The 24839-nt window shown below is 37.6% G+C and overlaps 1 protein-coding gene across 1 annotated transcript in view; it reads left to right on the top strand.

Moving 5' to 3' along the window:
• NGLY1 (N-glycanase 1) overlaps positions 1–24839 on the top strand; it is a 714901-nt gene that overhangs the window by 619955 nt on the left and 70107 nt on the right. The window contains exon 11 of the mRNA XM_044064776.1: positions 24482–24662. Within this exon, the coding sequence (XP_043920711.1) occupies positions 24482–24662 (181 nt within the window). The remainder of the gene's footprint in view (positions 1–24481; positions 24663–24839) is intronic.

Consider the following 24839-nt stretch of genomic DNA (forward strand, 5'->3'; position numbering starts at 1 on the left):
TAATGTAATAATGCAACTGTCCTTCATCTGGTGATTACAGATACTCCACATCTAATTTTATCCATATTCAGCTTGCTTTCAACTCTGACAGCCCATTCTCCTTTTCATCTTGTACTTCACTACAAGGAAACACCTCCCAAACTAACCTTCTTCACACTTTAAACTTAACAAAACACAGAGCCAGCTACTCTATTTACAAATATCCTTTGACAACAAAGAGATGAATATTTTTGCCTCATTACGTGAAACTTCAAATCTGAGATCAACCTTTGGATTAGTAAAAAGATAAAGGCCATTTTCAAACAGAAACAAAGCAAAGCAAAATACATGAGAAGCTGTGTCCCAGCCCAACCATAGAACAGATTCATTCTCCTCTGAAACTTAGCTAAAAATACCCACCCAGCAGCAAAAACTTACCATTCTCTGCTACCAGCAAGCATCCATCTACTGGCAGATTAAACAGTTATGGAAACATGTAAGTGTTATCACAGGCTAAAAAGCTGATACAAATTTAATAGACAATGGCACCATCATCTTTAGTAAAGGATGCCTAATCACAAAAGAAGTCCTCGACAAATTCTCTCACTGTTGCATAAAGTACACCCCTAGTTCAAGCACTTCTGTATCAACAGCCCTTCTTCCTTCCTTCCCTCCAATACTTTGCATCCACTTTAGGGTAATAAACAAAGAAAAAGAAAAACAAGTAAGCAGAAAACAATCCACAAACCAAGTAGATACTGGCAGCTGTTGCAGAACAAAAAGCAACACTCGAAGATTAAAATCACTTTATAAAACTGCAGATACTGAAAAGTACAGTACAAAAATGCGAACAGCAACTCCAAGGTAGTATTAAATTGCAGATACTAAAGAGTACAACAAAAATACGAACAGCAACTCCAAGGCAGTATTAAACTGCAGATACTAAAGAGTACAACAAAAATACGAACAGCAACTTCAAGGCAGTATTAAACTGCAGATACTAAAGAGTACAACAAAAATACGAACAGCAACTCCAAGGCAGTATTAAACTGCAGATACTAAAGAGTACAACAAAAATACGGACAGCAAATCCAAAGCAGTATTAAGCGTTTTTGTCAGATAAATGACTTCATCAGAATACAAATACTGCTACTTACACCAGCTTAAATATAGTGCTTAACCAATCCCATGGAAATTTACATCATTTCCCTTCAATTAATATAAATTGCTGCTAATCATATTATATTAAACAGTATTAATATCCTAAAACACAATAAGTCCCTACAAAATCCAGACAACAATATTAAAACACTAACATTTTACATTTTTGTTAAAAGAAAAACGTAGATTTTAATTTTAACACTGAGGACATAGACATCCTATCATTCAAACCAGGGGCATGGTATGCATCAAGTCTGATCTGCTATTTGAGTTCTAAAAACTCTAAATAATCATTCACTGCCTCCACCAGGGGTCCTAAATCCACTTACTCTAAAATAAAAAATAGAAAAGAATGAGTGGGTTCAATACATAAATGTTTGTATAATGCATTGTTATCATTACTGTGTTTAATATCATACAAATGTTGGTATATTCTAGTCTTTAGGGCATTCTTAGTTTTGCCTACATAGTACTTCTCACATTGTTTACACAGGGCTAGGTAGACTTCCCCTTTACTATAACAATACATTTTTTCTTACTAGTAATGTACCCAAAATATTTTAGTTTTATCATCTCCCTATCCATAACATAAAGACATTGGGCGCATCTCCCACATTTGAAAGTACCACCCTTTTGTGAATCTGATTTTGTTCCTTCAAAAAGTCCTTTAAAAGAGGTATCCTTCTTATACACCACTATTGGTTTATTACCAACTTTTCCCAGTACATCCAAATCAACATCAAAAATTTTCCAATATTTTAAAATAATATTTTTAATATCAAGAAAATTTGATGTATAAGTAAGGGTTAGTGCACGTCCAAAATTTTCCTGTTTATTATTATGATTATCTTGACTTCGAGTAACAGCCTGAGCTAACAGGGCAAAAAAATTACCATTAGTTCTCTTATTTTTAACTTCATTAAGTATGTCAGTGACAGAAATTACAGGGTAGCCTCTCCTACAAAACATGTTCTTTAAAACTTCACATTCTCTTAAAAAAATGGTAGTAGTACTTCTGATTTTCTTAGATTTACTATGAACAGCAGTTTGGATTTTGTCAACTATCTGGATGTTACCATTAGGAAAGATTTTGTTAACAAGTGCTTTGCTTCACAACTTTATAGGAAGCCAACATATTCAAATTCACTATTGCATTTTTCAAGTGCGCACCCATTGCACCAGAAGAAAGCCCTTGTCAAGGGTCAATATGTAAGATTGGCTAGAATGATCTCTGACTTTCAAGATTTTTTAAGAGAATGTGAGGTTTTAAAGAACATGTTTTGTAGGAGAGGCTACCCTGTAATTTTTGTCACTGACATACTTAATGAAGTTAAAAATAAGAGAACTAATGGTCATTTTTTGTCCTTTTAGCTCAGGTTGTTACTCGAAGTCAAGATAATCATAATAATAAACAGGACAATTTTGGACGTGCACTAACCCTTACTTATACATCAAATTTTCTTGATATTAAAAATATTATTTTAAAATATTAGAAAATTTTTGATGTTGATTTGGATGTACTGGGAAAAGTTGGTAATAAACCAATAGTGGTGTATAAGAAGGATACCTCTTTTAAAGGACTTTTTGAAGGAACAAAATCAGATTCACAAAAGGGTGGTACTTTCAAATGTGGTAGATGCGCCCAATGTCCTTATGTTATGGATAGGGAGATGATAAAACTAAAAAATTTGGGGTACATTACTAGTAAGAAAAAATGTATTGTTATAGTAAAGGGGAAGTCTACCTAGCCCTGTGTAAACAATGTGAGAAGTACTATGTAGGCAAAACTAAGAATGCCCTAAAGACTAGAATATACCAACATTTATATGATATTAAACACAATAATGATAACAATGCATTATACAAACATTTATGTATTGAACCCACTCATTCTTTTCTATTTTTTTATTTTAGAGCAAGTGGATTTAGGACCTCGGGGGGGGGGGGTGAATGATTATTTCGAGTTTTTAGAACTCAAATAGCAAATCAGACTTGATGCATACCATGCCCCTGGTTTGAATGATAGGATGTCTATTTCCTCAGTGTTAAAATTAAAATCTATGTTTTTCTTTTAACAAAAATGTAAAATGTTTGTGTTGTAATATTGTTGTATGGATTTTGTAGGGACTTATTGTATTTTAGGATATTAATACTGTTTAATATAATATGATTAGCAGCAATTTATATTAATTGAAGGGAAATTATGTAAATTTCCATGGGATTGGTTAAGCACTATATTTAAGCTGGTGTAAGTAGCAGTATTTGTATTCTGATGAAGTCATTTATCTGACGAAAGCACTTAATACTGCTTTGGATTTGCTGTCCGTATTTTTGTTGTACTCTTTAGTATCTGCAGTTTAATACTGCCTTGGAGTTGCTGTTCGTATTTTTGTACTGTACTTTTCAGTATCTGCAGTTTTATAAAGTGAAAGAAAAAGAAAAGAAAAAATTGAAGCCCTTCTGAAGCAAATTTCACAAAATGTCACAGCAGGTTCATATTCCCATTTCCTTTGATTTATCAAACTATGTAGAGACTATATCTTTTCTTCCCTCCAGTATATACTCAGCCTTTCCCTATCCCTGTGTTACAACTGTAAACCAACCATTTGGAAACAAGACCTAGTTCAAACAATCCTCAAAGTTATTAAACCTTCATCTGTCATTAATTGTAGGCCTGTATGTACCCCACTAACTCTAAGGAAGATCTTAGAAGGGGTTTACAACTGATGCAAGTCCCAAGGGGACTTGATAACCTTATAGTTTGTATGGGCTGCTGCTTGTGCTCAAACTCAGATATGAGTTTAAGCAAATAACGATGGGGAGGAAACAGGAGAGGGATTTTAGGCATAAGAAGTAGGAGGGCAGTTTTGGGTTAGAGAGTGGAAAGGGAGTTTCAGGGTTAGGGATCAAATGGGAAATTTAGGTTTTAGGATGGTTGGAGTTTTAGGTTTAGGGAGTGTTCAGAGAATTTATGGTTTGGGAGATGGAGTAGACTTTTAGGGTTAGGAAGCAAATGAAGAATTTAGGTTTTGGTGGGGTTGGAGATGTAGGTTTAGGGAGTGGTCAGGGTATTTATGGTTAGGAAGAGGTTGTAGAGTTTTACGGTTAGGGAGCAAAGAGCTAAGTGGGGAACTCTGGAAGTTTTAGGGTCAGACTTTGGATTTCTGGAAATGCTATGTAGTTTTTTAGGGTCAGTTGTGTGTAGGGCTACATAGAAATAGGAGATTAGGCTAGTGGGTTTGACCATTTGCTTTTTCGAGCAAGTGGCAAGAAGGAGGTTTTTCGGAAGCTACTGATACATGAACAGCTGCAGAAGATCCCTTTAGAAGAGGTATTGTGTCAGTGACTGTGTTTGTCTTCTTGTATTCAAAGTGATATCATATTGTTCAGGCACCAGAATGTGTTCTGATGATGACGGACCACTTTAACAGTCCTTCAGGTATCTCTCATTTGAATTACTGGTGAATATGAACATATGAATTCTGAATGTTGCAGTAATTATAGACTTTGCCAAATTCTTTGATGCCAAGCATATCCTCCTAATAAATGCAGTATTAGTCTCAGAGTTAGCCCTATTTCCTCACTATGATTCAAAAAGTACATCTCAAAGTATACATTTCTTTTCTACCTCATTTCCATAACCTTGAGATTCTCCACCCTCTTTGGAGGTGTTCCAGAAGTGTCACTATTCTGTTTTTTCTTTTCATTAACAAGCTTCTCACTGACCTACCAAAATGTCCTTTTATACTTCATGCAGATTATGTGGTCATCTTCAGATCAAGCTTGTCATATGCAGCCATGAGAAGCAAGAGAAAAAGTAAAAAAAAAACTGAATGGCTGCAAAACAGTAAACTTCACCCCACCAAAAAAACTACAGCTATGATAGAGCCAGTCAAAATTCTTCTCATTCTACCTTACTTGGTGCATTATTTACTATGTAATTGATGCAGCATAGTTGCCTTACTTGGTGCATTATTTACTATTTAATTGATGCAGCATAGTTACCTTACTTGGTGCATTATTTACTATTTAATGGATGCAGCATAGTTGCCTTACTTGGTGCATTATTTACTATTTAATTGATGCAGCATAGTTACCTTACTTGGTGCATTATTTACTATTTAATTGATGCAGCATAGTTGCCTTACTTGGTGTATTATTTACTATTTAATTGATGCAGCATAGTTACCTTACTTGGCGCATTATGTATTATTTAATTGATGCAGCATAGTTACCTTACTTGGTGCATTATTTACTATTTAATTGATGCATCATAGTTACCTTACTTGGTGCATTATTTACTGTTTAATTGATGCAGCATAGTTACCTTACTTGGTGCATTATTTACTATTTAATTGATGCAGCATAGTTGCCTTACTTGGTGCATTATTTACTATTTAATTGATGCAGCATAGTTACCTTACTTGGTGCATTATTTACTATTTAATTGATGCAGCATAGTTGCCTTACTTGGTGTATTATTTACTATTTAATTGATGCAGCATAGTTACCTTACTTGACGCATTATTTATTATTTAATTGATGCAGCATAGTTACCTTACTTGGTGCATTATTTACTATTTAATTGATGCATCATAGTTACCTTACTTGGTGTATTATTTACTATTTAACTGATGCAGCATAGTTACCTTACTTGGCGCATTATTTATTATTTAATTGATGCAGCATAGTTACCTTACTTGGTGCATTATTTACTATTTAATTGATGCAACATAGTTACTTGGTGCATTATTTACTATTTAATTGATGCAACATAGTTACTTGGTGCATTATTTACTATTTAATTGATGCAACATAGTTACCTTACTTGGTGCATTATTTACTATTTAATTGATGCAGCATAGTTACCTTACTTGGTGCATTATTTACTATTTAATTGATGCAGCATGGTTACTTTACGTGGTGCATTATTTACTATTTAATTGATGCAGCATAGTTACCTTACTTGGTGCATTATTTACTATTTAATTGATGCAGCATAGTTACCTTACTTGGTGCATTATTTACTGTTTAATTGATGCAGCATAGTTACCTTACTTGGTGCATTATTTATTATTTAATTGATGCAGCATAGTTACCTTACTTGGTTCATTATTTACTATTTAATTGATGCAGCATAGTTACCCTACTTGGTGCATTATTTACTATTTAATTGATGCAGCATAGTTACCTTACTTGGTGCATTATTTACTATTTAATTGATGCAGCATAGTTACCTTACTTGGTTTATTATTTACTATTTAATTGATGCAGCATAGTTACCTTACTTGGCGCATTATTTATTATTTAATTGATGCAGCATAGTTACCTTACTTGGTGCATTATTTACTATTTAATTGATGCAGCATAGTTACTTGGTGCATTATTTACGATTTAATCAATGCAGCATAGTTACCTTACTTGGTGCATTATTTACTATTTGATTGATGCAGCATAGTTACCTTACTTGGTGCATTATTTACTATTTAATTGATGCAACATAGTTACCTTACTTGGTGTATTATTTGCTATTTAATTGATGCAGCATAGTTACCTTGCTTGGCGCATTATTTATTATTTAATTGATGCAGCATAGTTACCTTACATGGTGCATTATTTACTATTTAATTGATGCAGCATAGTTACCTTACTTGGTGCATTATTTACTATTTAATTGATGCAGCATAGTTGCCTTACTTGGCGCATTATTTATTATTTAATTGATGCAGCATAGCTTACTTGGTGCATTATTTACTATTTAATTGATGCAGCATAGTTACCTTACTTGGTGCATTATTTATTATTTAATTGATGCAGCATAGTTACCTTACTTGATGCATTATTTACTATTTAATTGATGCAGCATGGTTACTTTACGTGGTGCATTATTTACTATTTAATTGATGCAGCCTAGTTACCTTACTTGGTGCATTATTTATTATTTAATTGATGCAGCATAGTTACCTTACTTTGTGCATTATTTACTTTTTAATTGATGCAGCATAGTTACCTTACTTGGTGCATTATTTACTATTTAAATGATGCAGCATAGTTAATACTTTTATTCACAGACCAATAATATGTGTAATGAAACCCGCAGATAACTCCCTATGTATTTCTTTGCCCAAAGTCTCATTAGAGCATTCTACTGTTGTATCCCCATTGTAAGTAATCCTTTCAGTACTGAAATTCAACGTTTTCCCAGACAACAGTGAGCTGTTTTGTAAATATGTAAAATTTGGATGTTTTTATATCTTATTTACAGCTATGTTTTGTTTTATAATCACATGAAAAGCATATCAATATCTACTGAAAATATCGCACCCTTAATGTTATATTGTTTGCAAATGACTGAAATGAAGACATTGATTAGACATATGCAAACTTTCACTGTTATGTTGTTACTAGTGTTGAGTACTGTTATATGCAAACATACATTGCTGTTGAGTTTTCAACCATCCTGAGCCTGAATTTAGTCCATCTGGTTCAGAGCTCTACCATGGTTAAGAAAATTTCAAATAAAACACAATAAAAATAAAAACAGTCAGTATGGGAAGCTATACCGAGCAGTCAATGTTTGTAAGTATTGTAGGGACCTCTGAATAGACACTGATAGGCAGTAGAATATTTGTGTAAACACCATTTGCTTAGCAATTGTAAAGAGTGCGAAATGCACTCTGTTTGGCAGTATTACTTCATATGTTATCCCCTTTTCTAGAGGTACAGTGACCTTAGAGTTGATTGCATTATTAAGAGATGCAGTGGGTAAAGGCTTTTGCATGGGGCATATGAAACCCAGTTGTCATATTCTGTCTCCGAATCTTGCTTTTTTAATTCATAGTGGAATTTAAAAAAAGGCTTTGGTTGCAGTTACATTATGATGTAAGTATTTAGGTTAGATGAATTACCATTATACTTTTAGGGTGTGCCACTCATTGGGTCTATGAGAAGAAGCATTACCCTGAGATGAAAGCGTTCCCTGAAAGATTTTTCAGCAGCTCCTGGGAGAAGGGGTTAGTACCATAAAACACAAGTAATGCCATCAGTGTTAGTGTTTTTTCTTATTTGTTAGTGCTGTTTGATAATGTGGTGATTATTATCAGCCCTTTCTGACAGTAGAGAACAAAAGGTTAAAGCAGTGAGCCACTGACAGGCTTCCTCCTAAAGTTCTGGGATTGGTATTCTTACTTTATACTTTTATTTTGTGTTACTTTGAGCCAGACAATTAAAACGGACAGTGTTGTGGTCTACCATTGAAAAAGATATTTGTGCCTAGTGGGTCTTACCTAGCTTGCATGTAGGTAAACAGGTAAGAAAGATAGAGTTGTAACCGACAGCTTTAAATTAGCACTGATACTACTTACTACCAAAGAACAAACCATAAAACATTAGCTAGATAATATAACCCCAGTGTTACATTATTTGAATTATTTTATAGTCATCTCTTGTGTTTTTTTCTCTTTCTGTCGCTGTTTGGTGTACCACTTTACCATCTGCCATCTCCAGTGCTGCTTTTACACTGTCCATTGCTGGGCCCAAGCCACTGACGTCATGGGAGAGTTAGATATTGAGCACATACTGTACTGCTTCATCCTGATGACAGAGTGGCTTTCTTCTCTTGGCATGCCCTTAACACTGCCCCTCACACATGGCATGCCATAGTTTCAGTGCAGTTTATATGTATGAGCTGTTGTGCACAGATCCCCAGCTGTGGATGATTTTGTTAACACTTCCCTTTTACCAGAGCTAGAAACCCCTTAAATGTGTACTTATCCACTGCTTCCATTTCTCTTGAATTTGGTAGAAATGTTTACCTTTATAATTTGCTAACTTTTTTCTCAGTGAACAGAGCAAAAATTGCAACACATAAGTAAAAGGATTGCTGATGTGTCTCATCTGTAAACATGGACTACCAAATTATTTTCAGAATTCTGAATACACATGTGTATTCAGCAGTGACTAAAATGCTGATGGATGAATACTATGGTATTATTCCAGACAAGTTCATGTACTCTTCTAGGACTGTAATTTTATCTTAGTGAAGGGCTTTTGTATGCCCTTGAGAGCCTTACACACAGTGGCGGCATCAAATCAAAGGGGGGGCTGCAGGAGACAGCTGGATGGGTGGGGCCAATAGGAAAGGGGCGTGGCTAACTAGAAAGGGGTGGAGCTATACTCAAAACCACAACTACTGGAACTTTAATTAAATACGCTGCCCTGGGTGCCAAACCATCATTATTAGAGTCCAATCGAGACAAAGTGAAATGTAGAAGAAAAAAATATTTCAATGTATTGGCTACATGACAGCTTACTTAATATCTAGATGGAAACAAAAATGTTATGAGGCATGAAAAAATAAATTACTTTTTAAATACATTACTGGAATGCCAGTCAAAATCAAGTATAAAAAAAAACAAGTAGCACTTAACTCAAACCACTTCTCCTTGCACTGCAGTTCTAACTATATTTATATTCAGCTTTATAAAAGTACCAAGTAGCATGCTGAAAGTAGCAATCTGTGTGAAACCCCACTTGTAAAAATGTTTCTTATCCAAAAAGACCTGCTGCCTGACAACAACTATATACTTGTTTCATGGGGAAAACATGATCAAAGTAAAAAATGAACAGCAAACAAGAAACAAACTCAAGATAAATTGCTTAAAGGATTACTGCACAGGTTATGGACCAAACGTGATAGATTGGCATTCTGTTTAGTTTACGGGTAGAACCTGCAAAGATGACTGCAAGTCTCCAACAAATGTAATGAGCTTCTGAAAATACTGTAATCCTGTCCTTTATTACAAATACTGTCATATGCATTTCAATACCTAAGGCTTATACATTATCTAGTTATGTAAATATTCTCTGCATGACAACAACAAAAAGGCTTTCAATGTAACAGTATGCTTATTAAAGCTTACTTGCATCTTACAATCTCAGACAAGCTGATGGTCATTAAAGCATTGCTACTTAAACACAGAGGAACAGGTCACTGCAACAGCATGCATTTTCTGAGTAATAAGAAGCATAAATCAACAGTATAAAAATATGACAGAAAACCAGAACATTCTGCAAAATCAAGGACAGATGAAAAGACACTGTTGTACTTGTGTCTACCTTGGATGGGGGAATACTCTGCGCACTTACACTGCATAACTGCTCCTTACCTTGCTTAGACACATCCAGAGTCACTACATGGGGGAGTGGGGGGCAACAAGTATGTCACAATTTGAAATGTCTCCGGCTGACGGTGATGACACTCATACCTCTCAACCTCAGAGCAAGAAATCTGGACAAAGCCAAACATAGAAGTGGAACAAATGCCCAAAAATAAGGATAAGTTTTAAATATTGCTCTTATAAACTTAGAAAGATAATAGAATAGTAGTAGGTCTTGCATTAGCATGAATTTTCTGAAGCGTATGAAATCTGAAACTCAAATGTCTGTCATTATTTTCTAATTTAATCTTTAATGATTTGCCACTAATTTGCCAGAAAACCACAATTTTATGAAAAATGGCCAAAACTGTGATGCAAAAATATAAAATTGCCACACAATACAGCTGGGAACCCTTCAAAGAAGGGGCACCTTTTTAATATTAATACTGTTAGCTTGAGCAGCTGACAAAATAAGAGAATCTACATGCATGTCTGAAATAAAAGTAATCTATAACTCTGATCATTACAGTTATTTATAATTGTAAACCCTCCACGTTTTCTTCCAAAATTGCCATTTTGCAGAGGGATTATTAGGGGGAGAGCAACATTTTGAGCCAAAATTGGGGACAGTTGAGAGGTTTGGATATTCCTAATTCTCTAAAGCAATTTATTTGCACGTACCTCTCAACCTCTTAATGCAGGAAATCTGGACCAGACCAAATATATTGGGGGGAACATACAAACAGTACTAAAACTTGCTCTTGTATAAACTTAGACAGTTGATGGAATAACAGGTCTTGCTTTAGCATGCATTTTTCTGAAGATTATGAAGTCTAAAACTCAATGTCTGTCATTATTTAGTGACTTCATTCCTAAATGATTTGCCAAAAAACCACAACTTGTTTGAGGAACAAAGAAAAAATAAGAAGCAAAAATCTGTTCATTCTGCAAAAATCTGGACAGTTGAGAGGTATAGTTCAGTCGGGGCTGTCTTTGAGTTTGCCACCCTTCCCCCCTCACAAAATCATGGTCAAATGGAGTCTCCCCCCTGCAGCCATTCCAGTGTCCCATTACTTGGCTATTTCTCCCCATTTACCATAAACGCTGTAATGTGCATACTGTTTTACTTCTGCGATGATATCTATTTCATTTGAAAGTTTTATTTTCCATTTTACAGCACAAACACTAATAGACATCTGCTAAACAAAGCAATGCAGTCTCACAATGAAAATAGGCTTAGCATTAAAACTTCTCTGCCCTTGAAACTCACATTCATTGAAACAGCATTGAAACCCACATTCAGAGAAAATACATTTGGCCAGTGGCAGATAAAGATTAACTTTGGGCTGTTTTCAAATCATAAGCCCCTTGCACACGAAACATACATGTGTTCGATACACCTTCCTGGTTGTATTAAATTATATTCCTTGTATAATACAGTACAGTTGTTAGAGGGCATTTTAAATTTATTATTTTGAACATTTTTCCAGTAAGCAATGAAACAAAATGCATGCACCAATAATGACAAAACTGCCCAATTCAGAACATTTCTACCTTAAATGTCTATTCAGACTTCTACATTTCACCAGTATCAGTAAATATCCACATTCTCTGAAGAAGTAAAAGTCATCTAAATAATTCCACATTAAAGAGATCTGTAACTAATGAAGAGGTTGCTGCTAGCAAACAACTTTATATTTCATTGTTTCATCTACAAATAAAGTGTATGTTGCCCTTGAGGAATAAATTGCCTATGTTACATTAAAAATGATAAGCTAGTAATATTGCAATAGGAAATGGATGGCAAACTGATATCAGGTTCATAGTTACTGGGTATCTTCACCAAAAAGGACTGCAGCATCCACCCCGTTTACAACACAATACAGTATCAGCAATACATCTACATACTGTGGGAGTAGAACCCACAGCCTTCTGCATCAAAAGCAAGTACGCTACCTGTTGTGCTATTAACAACACAAGCAGACTCAGCCTAAGCAGCACTAAACTTATCTTCCCCTGCAGCTCTCAGCTACTTGTAAAATCTACTCGACACTCAGCTGTATCTCTGAACTTTGCAGCACAAAAAATCTGGAAAAAGCCAAAATTTATCGGGGGTGGGGGGGGGACAAAAGCCCAAAAACCAGGGACACATTTTAAACATTGCTTGTATAATCTTGGAAAGTTGCTAGAATAAAATGCTGTGTTATCACCATACATTTCACTGCCAAGACTTGAACCCAGGACCCTGTGCAAAACAGTCAGAGCAACATACCACTATGCCAAACCATCTGTTTTGTGAAAGAGAGGAAGACTGAAACTTAAATGGCTACCATTTAATGAATTGAGTTCTCATCATAGCTGTCAGCCTCTTCGCATTAAACACCTGGACAAAGCCAATAAAGGGGGAATACAGCCCCCCAAACATATTCAGTGGATTCAGTTCTCACCATAGCTCTCAACCTCTTAGCACAGAACACCTAGACAAAGCCAGTAATGGGGGAATACAGCCCCCAAACATATTCAGTGAATTCAGTTCTCACCATAGCTTTCAACCTTAGCACAAAAAACCTGGACGAAGCCAATAATGGAGGAATACAATCCCAAAAAATAGGGACAGATTTCAAATATTCATCTTATAAACTTAGAAAATTGCTAGAATAAAAGGTTTTGTGTTACCATGTACTTTCTGAAGAATATGAAGTCTGAAATTCAAATCCCTGTCATTTTTATTTATTTAACATTTGTTAACCAGTAAAGTCTGACTTGGAACAAAAGCCAATTTTCAACAGAGAACCAGGGAGAAGCACTCCAGACACATGTCTTTGTATGATGGGAGGACATCAGAGCACCCCCACACAAACACAGGGAGGACATGCAGACTCCACACAGAAGGTACACCAGCTAAGACTCAAACCAGAAAACCTGTAGCTGTGAGGCAACAATGCTACCACTGCACCACCAACTGTGTAATGAATTTAAAATCCGGAAACCACAGATTTTATGAGAAACTGAACAAATATGAGGCAAAAAGCTGCACATTTTTCACAAATGGTGGTGGGTAGGAAATTCAGGCCTTGCTACCTTCACCCAAGGTACCGGGTTCAAGCCTGAGGTATTGTGTAACCACCACCATGTATCCTGAGTTCTCTCTAGCCACCAGTATATATAGCAGCAACTGGGGTATTTTACATGCTGGGCTACAAGGCTGAAGCCATGTATTCTATATTCTTAATAAGCAAGTGAGATGGACCTAGTAACATAGATTGTGCAGCTGTAACCTAAACAGAAAATAAAATCTGTAGATTTGTATTACTGACTGGCTACAGTACCCATCCCCATACTTTGATGGATCAGTTCAAATGGTTCAAAACACATAACTGAGCTCCTAGCACATAGCCATGGAAACCATCTCATTGGAGTTCAGGTTTTTCAGGTATTAAAACTAGTTAAGCTTGGTCAATGCCTCCCTATAAAAAAGAACCTTTAACATCAAAGAACAAACTTAAGACTTAGGAGAAAACACACTTGCAGTTCAAATCCTTATTAGAACAAGATTAAAACCCACAGTGGGAGAACAAGCACTGTCCAAAATGGAACCCACTGTGTGGAATTATATACCACTAGATATAAGAGCAGAAAACATACTAGAGCTCTTTAAATTTAAACTAAAAGTAAACCTTATAAAAGTACTAACTTCAAAGATAAGGGTTAAAGATGACCATAAGCACAACAAGACACACTATGTAATGTCAGCAATTTAGCCTACCTCAGAGAGCTTTATAGTACAGTTCAAAATATAACAACATTTAAGTCCAACAAATGAACTGTTTAAGTTGACATTTATACAAACTGCCATTCCATGCAAAGACACAATATACCAAATGTCAAATATAAATATATGTAAATACTACATATGACTGTGTTTGCTTTAAGTGCTTTGCAAACAGTGCACCAACTGTAAAATGAAAATATGTAAATTCTACACTTGGCTGTTTGATTTTTAAAAGTTATGTATGGCAAAGTTAAAATTGTTGCATGATATAAATGATGACAAGCCTGTTTTAAGCATGCCATTATGTAATGTCAGTTTGCAGTGAACTGTACTTCACTACTGTTTACAGATATCCTATTATGCTGTTTGCTTTGCTTGCATGTGTTCTTGCCATAATGGCATGGATTGCTGCTGAAAAGGGTCTACCAACCAGTCAACTCAGCCAGTTAACTAAATGAAAATAAAATAAAGAAACCAAGACTGAGCAATAAGGATATACAAGCACCGAACATAAAGCAGTGTTACAGGAATGCTATAATGCTACTTCATTAATATCAAAGTAATATAATGCAAAGATAGTACATGCTTAATACAGATGGAGCAGTAAGTCATAATAAACCTATCCTAATAAATAATGCTAATTAAGGAACAATTCCATCTTTTACATAAAACAACAAAAAGCTACACAGGAACCACTGACAATCAGGGTTTACTATAGTCTAATAATCTTTAAGGTTTTGCACAAAAATGCTTTATCAAGTTCATTCAGTTTGATAAATCATTTTTGTGTGAAAGTTTAAAGCTTGTTGGAGTATAATAAAAAATGTCCGATTGCCCATGGCTCTCATGTAGCTTTTTGCTGACATTTGTACTTTTCTGCTGGACAAACACAGGGCTTACACTTGGTCATTTTCTTCTTTTATAATTACATCTTTTATATACTGTGTAGTCACAAGCAACTTAGTTCACTTAATAAGCGTAGGCTAGTCAAAAGCAACTTATTAAAAGAAAAAAAGAAAAAAAACATGTTGACTAAGCACACATATCAACTAGCCTGCTCTTCACAAAACACACTCATTGCAAACACATATACAAAGCACACACACACACACACACACACACACACACACACACACACATATACACACACACACACGCACACGCACGCGTGCACAGACTTTCCACCAACCCAGCACTCAGCATAAATGCATGCATCCTGATACAACAAAACACTCAACACACATTTTACATTGGGTATAGACCCCCCCCCATGCGCGTGTGCACACACACACACACACACACACACACACACACACACACACACACACACACACACACACACACCAGTACCTTCAATGTTCCCGTTCATCTTCAGTCAGTACCTGCTTCCAATGTCCCCAGCCTTGCGCAAGCAACATAACGGCTTCCCAGCGAGAGTAGAGCATGCAGGCTCCAGCCTGCAGACATTGCAGTCCGGATTTCTTCCAGTCTGTGCGGTCATTGCTGCATAGACTTCTGGGCATCAGACCTACAGGATGCCTTCTTCCTAATCCAGACTGCTGCTTCAGCAGTCTAGTTCCGGGAATGCCTAGTACACATGGGACTCGTAATTTTTTTTTTCTGTTTTGTTTTCCTTTTCTGTCCACAGCTGGGGGGGGCTGCAGTCCTATAGGACACGCAGTCCCTGCTTAGAAATATCTTATCTAGAATTTCTTGCTCCTAGTGGGGTCTGGCAAATTGGACTGAGAGGAGGTGGCACACAAATGCAAATGGCAGGGCAGAATGTCCCCCTCCCCCATGGTAGTTCATTTAAATTATTGGAGAATCTCACTTTCAACAGGGATACTTGGCACTAGACCTGGGGTTGGGGGCAGGTTTCTTGGCAAGTGCTTGATGGCCAGGTGACCCAGGTAACTTGGATAATTTAACCAAAAAAAAAAATTGTGAAGCTGCTGTGTGGAGTCACATCCCCAAGATAAAGTGTGGTGGGTCAGGTATGTGATGCCAGCAATTTTGCAGTCAGAAGTGAAACAGGTTAAGACAGACTGAACCGCCTGCAGTGAAAACTGGCTGTTGAGATGTGGAATGTTTCCACACTGTTGGTGAAGGAGCTGAAGCATGTGCAGGAATTTGAAATTTACCAACTCATTTAGTTTGTTTTTTCTCTACACAGCAGTGGTTCAGGAACCAGACTTTTGAAGAAGATATTCTGTCTTCCTCTCTTGGGCTGGCTCTCATAAAAGACCCAAGGTGGTGTGAGAAATACTCACATGATCCGGCAGTATTACTGGGAGACATCAATACTCATGTGGAAAATGATAGAGATACCTGAAAAGGAATACTTGAGAAAAATGACTTACCTGATTTCAACCTGAGAGACAAATTGTTATTGAACATCTGTGCTAGTCATAGGTTATCCATAACAAACACAATATGTGAACACAAGGATACATGTAAGTGTACTTGGTACCATAGCATCTGTGAGCAAAGGTCAGACCTGATGTAGTATGGTCTCAACACTTGTGCCAAGAGGGGAGTATTGAACTATCAACTGATCAATGTTTGAAGATGTGTTAAGACATATGGCCAGGATGGAAACTGAGCACAAGCAAGTAGTGGGGAGGTCTGGAGAATGCCTTTCTGAAGCTTCTGCATAGGAAGTGCTCAAACTGTACAACCAGTTGTTGCAGATTGCTAGAGGTTGGAACCATGGAGTCTGACTGGAACTGTGTTCAGGACATCATTAGATGAGACAGCAGCAAGGAGGTACAACTAAAAGGTGGATAGTGCTTGTATTGTCAGTAATGCTAAAAGTAGCCTGTGGACAGCATTTGTGAGTGAAGATATCAGGTTAAAGAAAGAGGACTTCCATACAGTGCAAGAGAAGGCAATACTCAGTTTGACTGAGAGGTACCAACAAAATATGAAGGGTAGCAATTGTGATAGTTACTGAAATAAGGGCTGGTGAGTCCAGGGAAGATGACTTTTGGACAGCCTTAAAGATGTTCTGGAAAACCATCTGGCAACTTAGGAAGGGGAAGCAGGACATTGCCCAGGGTGATCTCAGTGAGGGTAGAAAAATGCTGACCTTAACTGGAGACATTGTTGACAAGTGGAAGGTACACCTTGAGGAATTGCTCAATCTGGTTGATATGTCATCATCCATGGAGGCAGTGATAGATGCATACAGTTGAAGTGAATTAATTTCAGTAGATAATATCACTTCAGTGAATAGACAGTCTCATGGCAGGATTGCCTGAATGGAAGACATTCTCCCAGAAATGATGAAGGCAGTAGGCATTTGTTAATACACATTTTCAGCATTGTAAGAGAACTGAGACTGGGATAGTAGCTCTGGATTGACATACTGGGGTAATGGTCCCAATTTTCAGAAAGGGAGAAAAAAGGTGTGTTCCATTTATGCAAATATTACATTTCTCAGTTTCCTTGGGAATGTGTATGTCAGAGTGATTGAAAGAAGACATCACTCAGTAGTCAGTCTTCTGATTCAGCAGTAACATTGCTGATTCCATTTTGTTCTTGAAAAATATCTTGGGCATTTCTCCTCATACTAATATTGGAGCAGTCATGGGAGTTCACCAGTGCCATCTGCATGTGCTTTATAACCTTGGAGAATGCATATAACCCATTACCTAAGGCTGTCTTCTGGGAAGTGCTGCAAAATTAGATGGTCCCAGAACACCGTTGTATGCCATTCCATCCCTTTACTTGAAGAATGGGTGCTGCATTCACATTTTCAGGTTTAGGTAGAATGCATTCAGGGTAGACAAAGGACTCCACCAAGGGTCTTTCTTTCCTCCCCTTCTAGTAGTCATTTTTATGGGCAAGGTATCAAGGCGTAGATATGGTTTGAGATCATCTATTCTGGGCACATGAAGGCTGCATGTTTATTGTCTGAAGATGGTGGTGTTTTTGTAGCATCATGTGAATGGGATCTCCAGCATGCAGTAGAATGATTTGCTGCTGAGTATGAAGAGGGCGAGATGAAAGTCAGCACTTCCAACTCAGTCGTTATGATTCTGTCCCCTAAAGTGCTTTGTCCAGGTGAGGGGGAACTGCTACCTGTACATCATGTAGAAGAGCGTAAGTATCTTGGAGGCTGATATGCGGAGAGGGGTAGAGGGGATCATGGGAGCGATCAGATGCAACATTGCTGCAGCCATTGTACTTAAATGTGATGGAGAATGGAAAGCTAAGCTGTAGGATGAAGTTCTTAGTTTGCTGCAAGCTTGTGTGAACGTCTTCATGTGTAGAAATGAGGTTCAGGTAGTGACTGAAAGGATGAGATCATGGATACAGGCAGCGAAGATGAAGTACCTTTGCAGGCAGCTAAGCTCACTGTCTGGTACAAAGTTGGGTGTCTGGCAGTCCAGGACAACCTTGGAGTACAATTACTACTCCCCTATGTTGAGTCAAATGAGGCGGTTTGAACATCTTGCGCAGATGTCCCCTGACCATCTCCTGTGGGAGTTGGACCAGGCATAACCCACTGGGAGGAAGCCCTAGGGCAATCTGAGGACACATTCAAGAGTTTATTTCCCAGCTTTCCTGGGAACACCTCAGTTTCCCACTGGATGAGCTGGAGACTGTTCCTGGAGATAGGGAAGCGCAGTCTACCCTCCCAAACCTGTTATCACTGTGACATAGAGAGCAAGTTTAGAAAATGCTGGCAATGATGATGATGATGCGATTAATGTTTGAAGATGCGTAAAGAGTTCATATTGTATTAAAAGTACACCAGTTTAACAGTACTGAATGGGATTTCACATTATCTTCAATGGAAGCTTCTAATGCTGGCAGTTTAATAATCAGAAACATTGTCGGTTTATTAAATGTTATGTAGGGTTACTTCTTCTGGCCCTCTTTAATGGGGTAATAGCTATTTCTTCTCCAGAGGACCCTAGTTCAACAAAACTGGCTTGCGTTTTCTAGCTGCTATGATTGACCTACTTCATGCTCATCTTCTCTGGTCTGCCACAGTCACATTTCAGATTTAGATAAAAAGTTGTGTCATATGAAAGATACTGCATTCAATATTGAAAAAAGCTTAAACCATTCAAGTGTTTCTGAAGTTATCAGCTAACCAATGAAGATCTACATAAGCGCCGACTGTCCTTCCTGGGAAAAGAGAATAGAACTGAAAATGACAAAAGTGCCAGAGATTCAACCTGGTTACCAAGAAAAGAAGGCATGAGAAAATTAAGACCTATCCACCCACTTGATGAAAAGCAGTGTTAGAGGGCAGCCTGCCCAGACATATGCAGGAGAGTCCACTGACATGAACTTGAGCTTGAGATGGAGTGAAAAGCACTTGGTAAACTATGAGACAGCAGACAAAACCTTCTCTGCTTTAAGGCTGCTGACCAAGAAGCTGTTGCCTTTTATGGTCTGTGACTTGTACCTCATGTAGTGAGGGACCACATCTCATAGTTTGTCAGTTTGAAGGCCAGGGAAGAATACCAGGCTTGTATGCAACTGACTGGTCTACTTATGTTGGGTAGACCAATTTGTACTATGTTGATGTGGCTGTGTTTGAACATTACCTGGGGGGGGGGGGGGGGGGTGCTCTCCTCACTTGTCTTTCCCTGACTCCATACTTTGCTTGTGGGAGTTGAATCGGCAACCACCTTCCTTCCTACATCCTGGTGGATCTGTGGTTATCCCTGGGATGTTGGACATTCAACATTTTGGGGGGGGTCTCATAGGCTTTGAAAAATACACTTTTAATGAATTCAGCTTAATGCTACTGCAGGACCATTTTCATCCACAGCCCTAATGTGACCAGGTGATGCTTCTGGCTTGTGCTGCCCCCCAGATTAAGAACCTGTTAACATCCCCTAACCTGCCTGTCATTAACCCCAGCTAGAGGTGTTAGATGAGTACAGGACATTTTCTGCTAGATCAGGAATCAGAAAGCTTTCTCTTCTGTCTTTCTCTCTGTCTCAGTCTGTATTCCCACTGAATCTACCTGAGAAGGGGATTCAAAGGCGCATGACACAGGTAAGATAATGAGACTTACCCTGCATATACTTCTCCAGATTATATTTTCATTTGGAGAGATACTGATGCTGGAGAGGTGCTCAGTGATCTACCCTGTAGCTACTCACTGAGCTTCCCCAATGAGGTTTAACCAGTATTTGAGAAATAAGGATTAGTAACTTTGATTTCTCATGTTTGACAGACCTATTCTGAAGGATGCTGTCTTGTTACCTACAGACACACAGATTCTGTTTCTAAAAAAGATGATGTCATGTCTAAAGCCCAGGAGAAGGAGTCAAGTTATATCCTGACAAAATATCTAGTAGAAGACTCTTGCATGATTTGTTTCATCCATTATAGGTCTCAGTAATGATAGCATGTTCCTATCTTTGTATCATATAGACAAGGCTTTTCTCAGCTATGTGGCCCTGAATTACCTTCTGACCTGTCTCATTTCAGGTAATTCCTCATGAATCAGACCTCAGAAGAGCTGGCAGAGCTCCATTCTGTAGTCAAGGAGTCCCTGAAGAAGATCTTTATAGGGGTTTCGCCCCTGAGTTTTGGTGATGCTGCTGTGACTTTGTGTTGATGCTGTACCTAAGGCAGCAGTACCTGAGAAGTGCAAGTTCTAGTATGTGTAGCTAATGATGTTCTTCGTAGTCAGTGTTACAGTACTGATTCTTGAGTCTTCCCACCATGCCGAAGGCCACAGCTGGCCCAGTTTCCAGTGTCTTTACAACATTTCTAGCTGACAGACAGCCAAAGACTGGTGTCTGGATGTTAGTTTATTAGAAGGGAGCCCATCGGTGCCATCCAGTGTGTTTCACGTGTGTTCACTATGCTCGCAGTCTATTGATCATCTCATGTTTCCAGAGAACCTTCTTCCTCTTCAGTCAAATAAGTGCCCTGTTGGGGAAATTTCTACACCAATTTAATGTTCAGAAAGTCAGCAGTTGCTTGAAGTGTGGGAAGCAAATCCAGCATAAAGATTTTCACTTGTTTTATCTTTTCTGCTTGGGGCCTCAGCATGACATCTCTTACTGTCTTGAATGTGCAAAATATAGAACTGAGGTATTTGCCACTCATAAAATAAAGAGTCCTCTTCTTTGGTTTCCTTGGTGGTTTTGCAATCCACTGTTACACAGGGCCTAAATAGGCTACAGTGTCCGCTAACATAATTCAAAATAAAATTAAATGCCAAAAAGGCAAAGGACTCTGACATTAGCAATATAGTACCAACTATAGGGCTTAAGTTGACTGAAAACCTAGGTGAGGTGCCTTTCCAGCCACCTGATTTGGCAGCTTATAGTCCCAAAGCCTCTGGCATGACCCCATAGGAAGCAACCATGGCTTCCGGCCTGTCTGTGAATGCACCATAGCTCACACATCAGTCGAGTCTGAGGTTGCTCTATAGGTCTCAACTTCCAACATCAGCGCTGTGGATCCTGAAGAAGGCTCTTTATCTTCCCTGACTACCGAAGCTGCAACTGAAGTGGAGGTCGGATGACCACATCCTCCAGTCACCCCTTTAAAACAGACTACCAAACCAAAACAACTCACTTCCTTTGCTTCAGCACTGCCTCAGACCACCGCTTCTAAGACCTAAGCCCAAGACCTCCTTAAAATAGCACAAGAGGTTATGGCCTTCATGAAGTCTAGAAAGCTTTCTCACTCCTCCACCTCTGAGACCTCCCCATCTAAAAGGAGCAGGGAAGTAGCTTTTCAAGAAAAGGAAGATTCCTCTACCTCAGAGGATGAGGCAGAATTGTCTTAGTTTGACCACTTACCACCTCAAAATTACAGAGATGCAGACTCAGATGTCAGACTCTCTTCTGACCCCCCCCCCCGGACCTTTCCTTCAGGGATACCTTACATAGAATGGAGGAGGAGGGTTTCAGTGGAAAGTAAGCAGTTCTCATAGACTCAGACACATTACAGGGAACTGCTAAGTTTACTTTCACCCAGAACACTAGCTATTTCTCCTGTACATGTTGTGTTGAATATTTTTGAAGTCATAGCTCTACACCCTGATTGTCTACCCCCTGCTCGAGGAAACCAGACAAGTTTTACAGAGTGCTTGAATCTCAACAAGCATCTCTATAAACACCTGAAGTCTGATCCTTCTGCTGTCTTCACTGAATCCATTATTTAATGAAATGAAATTTAAAGTCAGAGCTTTAAACTGTCAATTCCATACACTTAAGCACCTTGAATCTCTTCAAGACAAAATGATAACTAAAGTAGACTCTGTTGAGGTTATCCAAGGAACTCCAATAGATAGCCCAAAAAGTTTTACAAGTCTCCAGACACTGTATAAAATGTGATTTTGATGCCTTGGATGCCTCTTGCAAAGCAGCTGCCACAGGGTCTGTATTTCTAACTTGAAGGTATTAGACCTGATTTTCTTTTTCTCATCTATTAGCACTTTCATTGTCTGACCATACTTTAGCTCTTAAATATTGTCTTTGTTATACCGGTTAAATTATAAGAAGTGTAAATCATCTAATGTGAAATTTGTATACTTTTTCTCCTAAACGTCTCTGTATTAGTAGTGTCATTATTTTTTCCCTTTGCTGCCTTTACCTCAGTCTTACAGATGGGGACCTTGCACAATTTTAGCACGTGCAAGTTTCAGCGACAGGGCTGTGGCACTTAATGCCGTAGCTCTGGGATTTGTACTGCCTGCCACTCATTGACACGTGTATAAGATTCTTCTTATTTTTTGGCAGCTGTGTATCCTGGCCTCTGCTTCTTTTGATTGGTTAGGTCCTGGAAGCTTTCAGGTGACGGGATGCTGTTTGTTCAAAAGACTTGTCTTGAAACATCTGTCAGATTGCCCTTAGTTTATTTTGGTGTGATCCATTAGGTGTAGTTACTTTTCTGGTTTGGTTCTGTGGCTCAGAGGCTTCATTCAGGTACTCCCTGAATTATTGTTTACTTACAATTCTTTTGTTTTTGTATCTGCTTAAGGTTGTTTTTACTTTTCCTAATTTATTTTAATTCTTATTTTTAATGTTTTTAATCTTTTACATTGTATATGTCTTTAGAGGTGCCATTTTAACTTACTAATGTGCTGTTTTAGTTTTTAAAATGCTTAGTTTTTAGGGTTCTTGTAAAAATGTTAAGAGCCAACAACTACAGTCCACAAAAGACTGAAACTAAAGTGCAAATTTATTTCTAACTTATTTATTACATTTTTTTTTTTTTTTATCAAAATAGTCCGATTGGCAGAAAGATATATTTTTTCATTGGAGGCCTGGGGAGGAAAGCTCCAGAAAAATTCCAACATTACATAAAGAACATAGCAAACAGAGGTATACAAGTAATCAACAAATAAACTAAATTTTAAACAGACATTAATTAATATAAGTCTGAGATTGCAGTATGCTGTACTATTTCCCTTACTCTGAGGTGAGTAATCTTGGAGTTAATATCACATCGTATGGAAAGGTGGATGCTGGGGTATATCCCTTCAGTTTAGATGGCGGGATAGGGCGAGATCCCTACCAAAAATGTTTTAATGGCACATAGTGAGTTTCAATATTTGCTGTAATTTTTTTTGTCATTTCATATTTTATCTGCCATACTTGTGGAATGCTTACAGAATATGTAATTAGAGGTCTCACAGTTTCCATAGGAAGCCTACTTTTAAACATCTAAATACAAAAATATATGATTCTGCATATTGTTTCATATAAAAGTAATCTAGCATATTACAGCTGAGTCAATCTGAAGACTGTAGAAAGGGCTATTTTGAGAAGTCACAAGAAGAATGCATTTTATAATGTAACTTCTAACCAGAAATGATGACTTAGAAAAATGATGAGAGAGAGACTAGTGGGTTCTAGAGGTCACACTAAGATGCAACAAGCCTGTATGGGGATGAAAGCAGACCGAAGAACATTCTTTAGGTGAGTGATAGCTGTAAGTCAGAATAATGTTACCTTGTCTCCGTCCACTTTTATAACTTAGTTCTCAAGTGCCTCTGATTTTGCAGAAATTCCCTGGTTTTTGCCTCATTATGTTTGCACTGTCCTAAAATGTTTGATTCCTTGTAAATTATTAAGGATTATAGTCAATCAATTATGCCAAAAATTAGAATTTCAGACCTCTTATTATTCAGAAAATGCATGTTGATGCAAAGCTGTTGTTTATTAGGTGAAACAGAGTAATATTTAAAAATTGTCCCTGATTTTGAGCCTTGGCTTCCCCATTATTTTTTCGAATTGTCCCTAATTCTTTTGCAGAGATGTTGAGAGGTATGTTATAAAGACTAGGGAATATGAAGTTTAAGAAACTTGCCGCTTTTTAGACTGTTATCCTTATGTAATAATGTTTGAGAATTGACAATAAGATTTAAAAGTGTGGTTTCCAGATGCTTGCATCACAGTCATTTTGTGTTTTCTTTCAGGTATATTTGGCCCGAACAGAAGGATCCTCTTCGGCTAACATCAGCTGGAAGTTTGAATGTGGTTCATTAGGTCTGTCAGTAGAAACCATTTCTGTGTTAACAAGTAGTCAGACATTTAACTCCGGCACTGTGAGGTGGAAACTTCATTCCGGCAGTGGTTCAGGCATAGAGTTGAGAGGAGGTAAGTAAAGGCAAACAATTCATAGCTGTACCTCTGATAGAATAGCAGCTATGTGCATGATAATTACTTTCCAAGAACATATTTTTATCAAGTGTTAAGAATTTTTAGCATAGAAAAAAGTAAATATAGTCTCAAACTTTGACATAGTTTGCTACATCCATTGCCTGGAAAAATGTA

The sequence above is a fragment of the Protopterus annectens genome, chromosome 3.part0, assembly GCF_019279795.1.
Source record: "Protopterus annectens isolate FY-2018-M chromosome 3.part0, PAN1.0, whole genome shotgun sequence".
NCBI classification, from domain to species: domain Eukaryota; kingdom Metazoa; phylum Chordata; order Ceratodontiformes; family Protopteridae; genus Protopterus; species Protopterus annectens.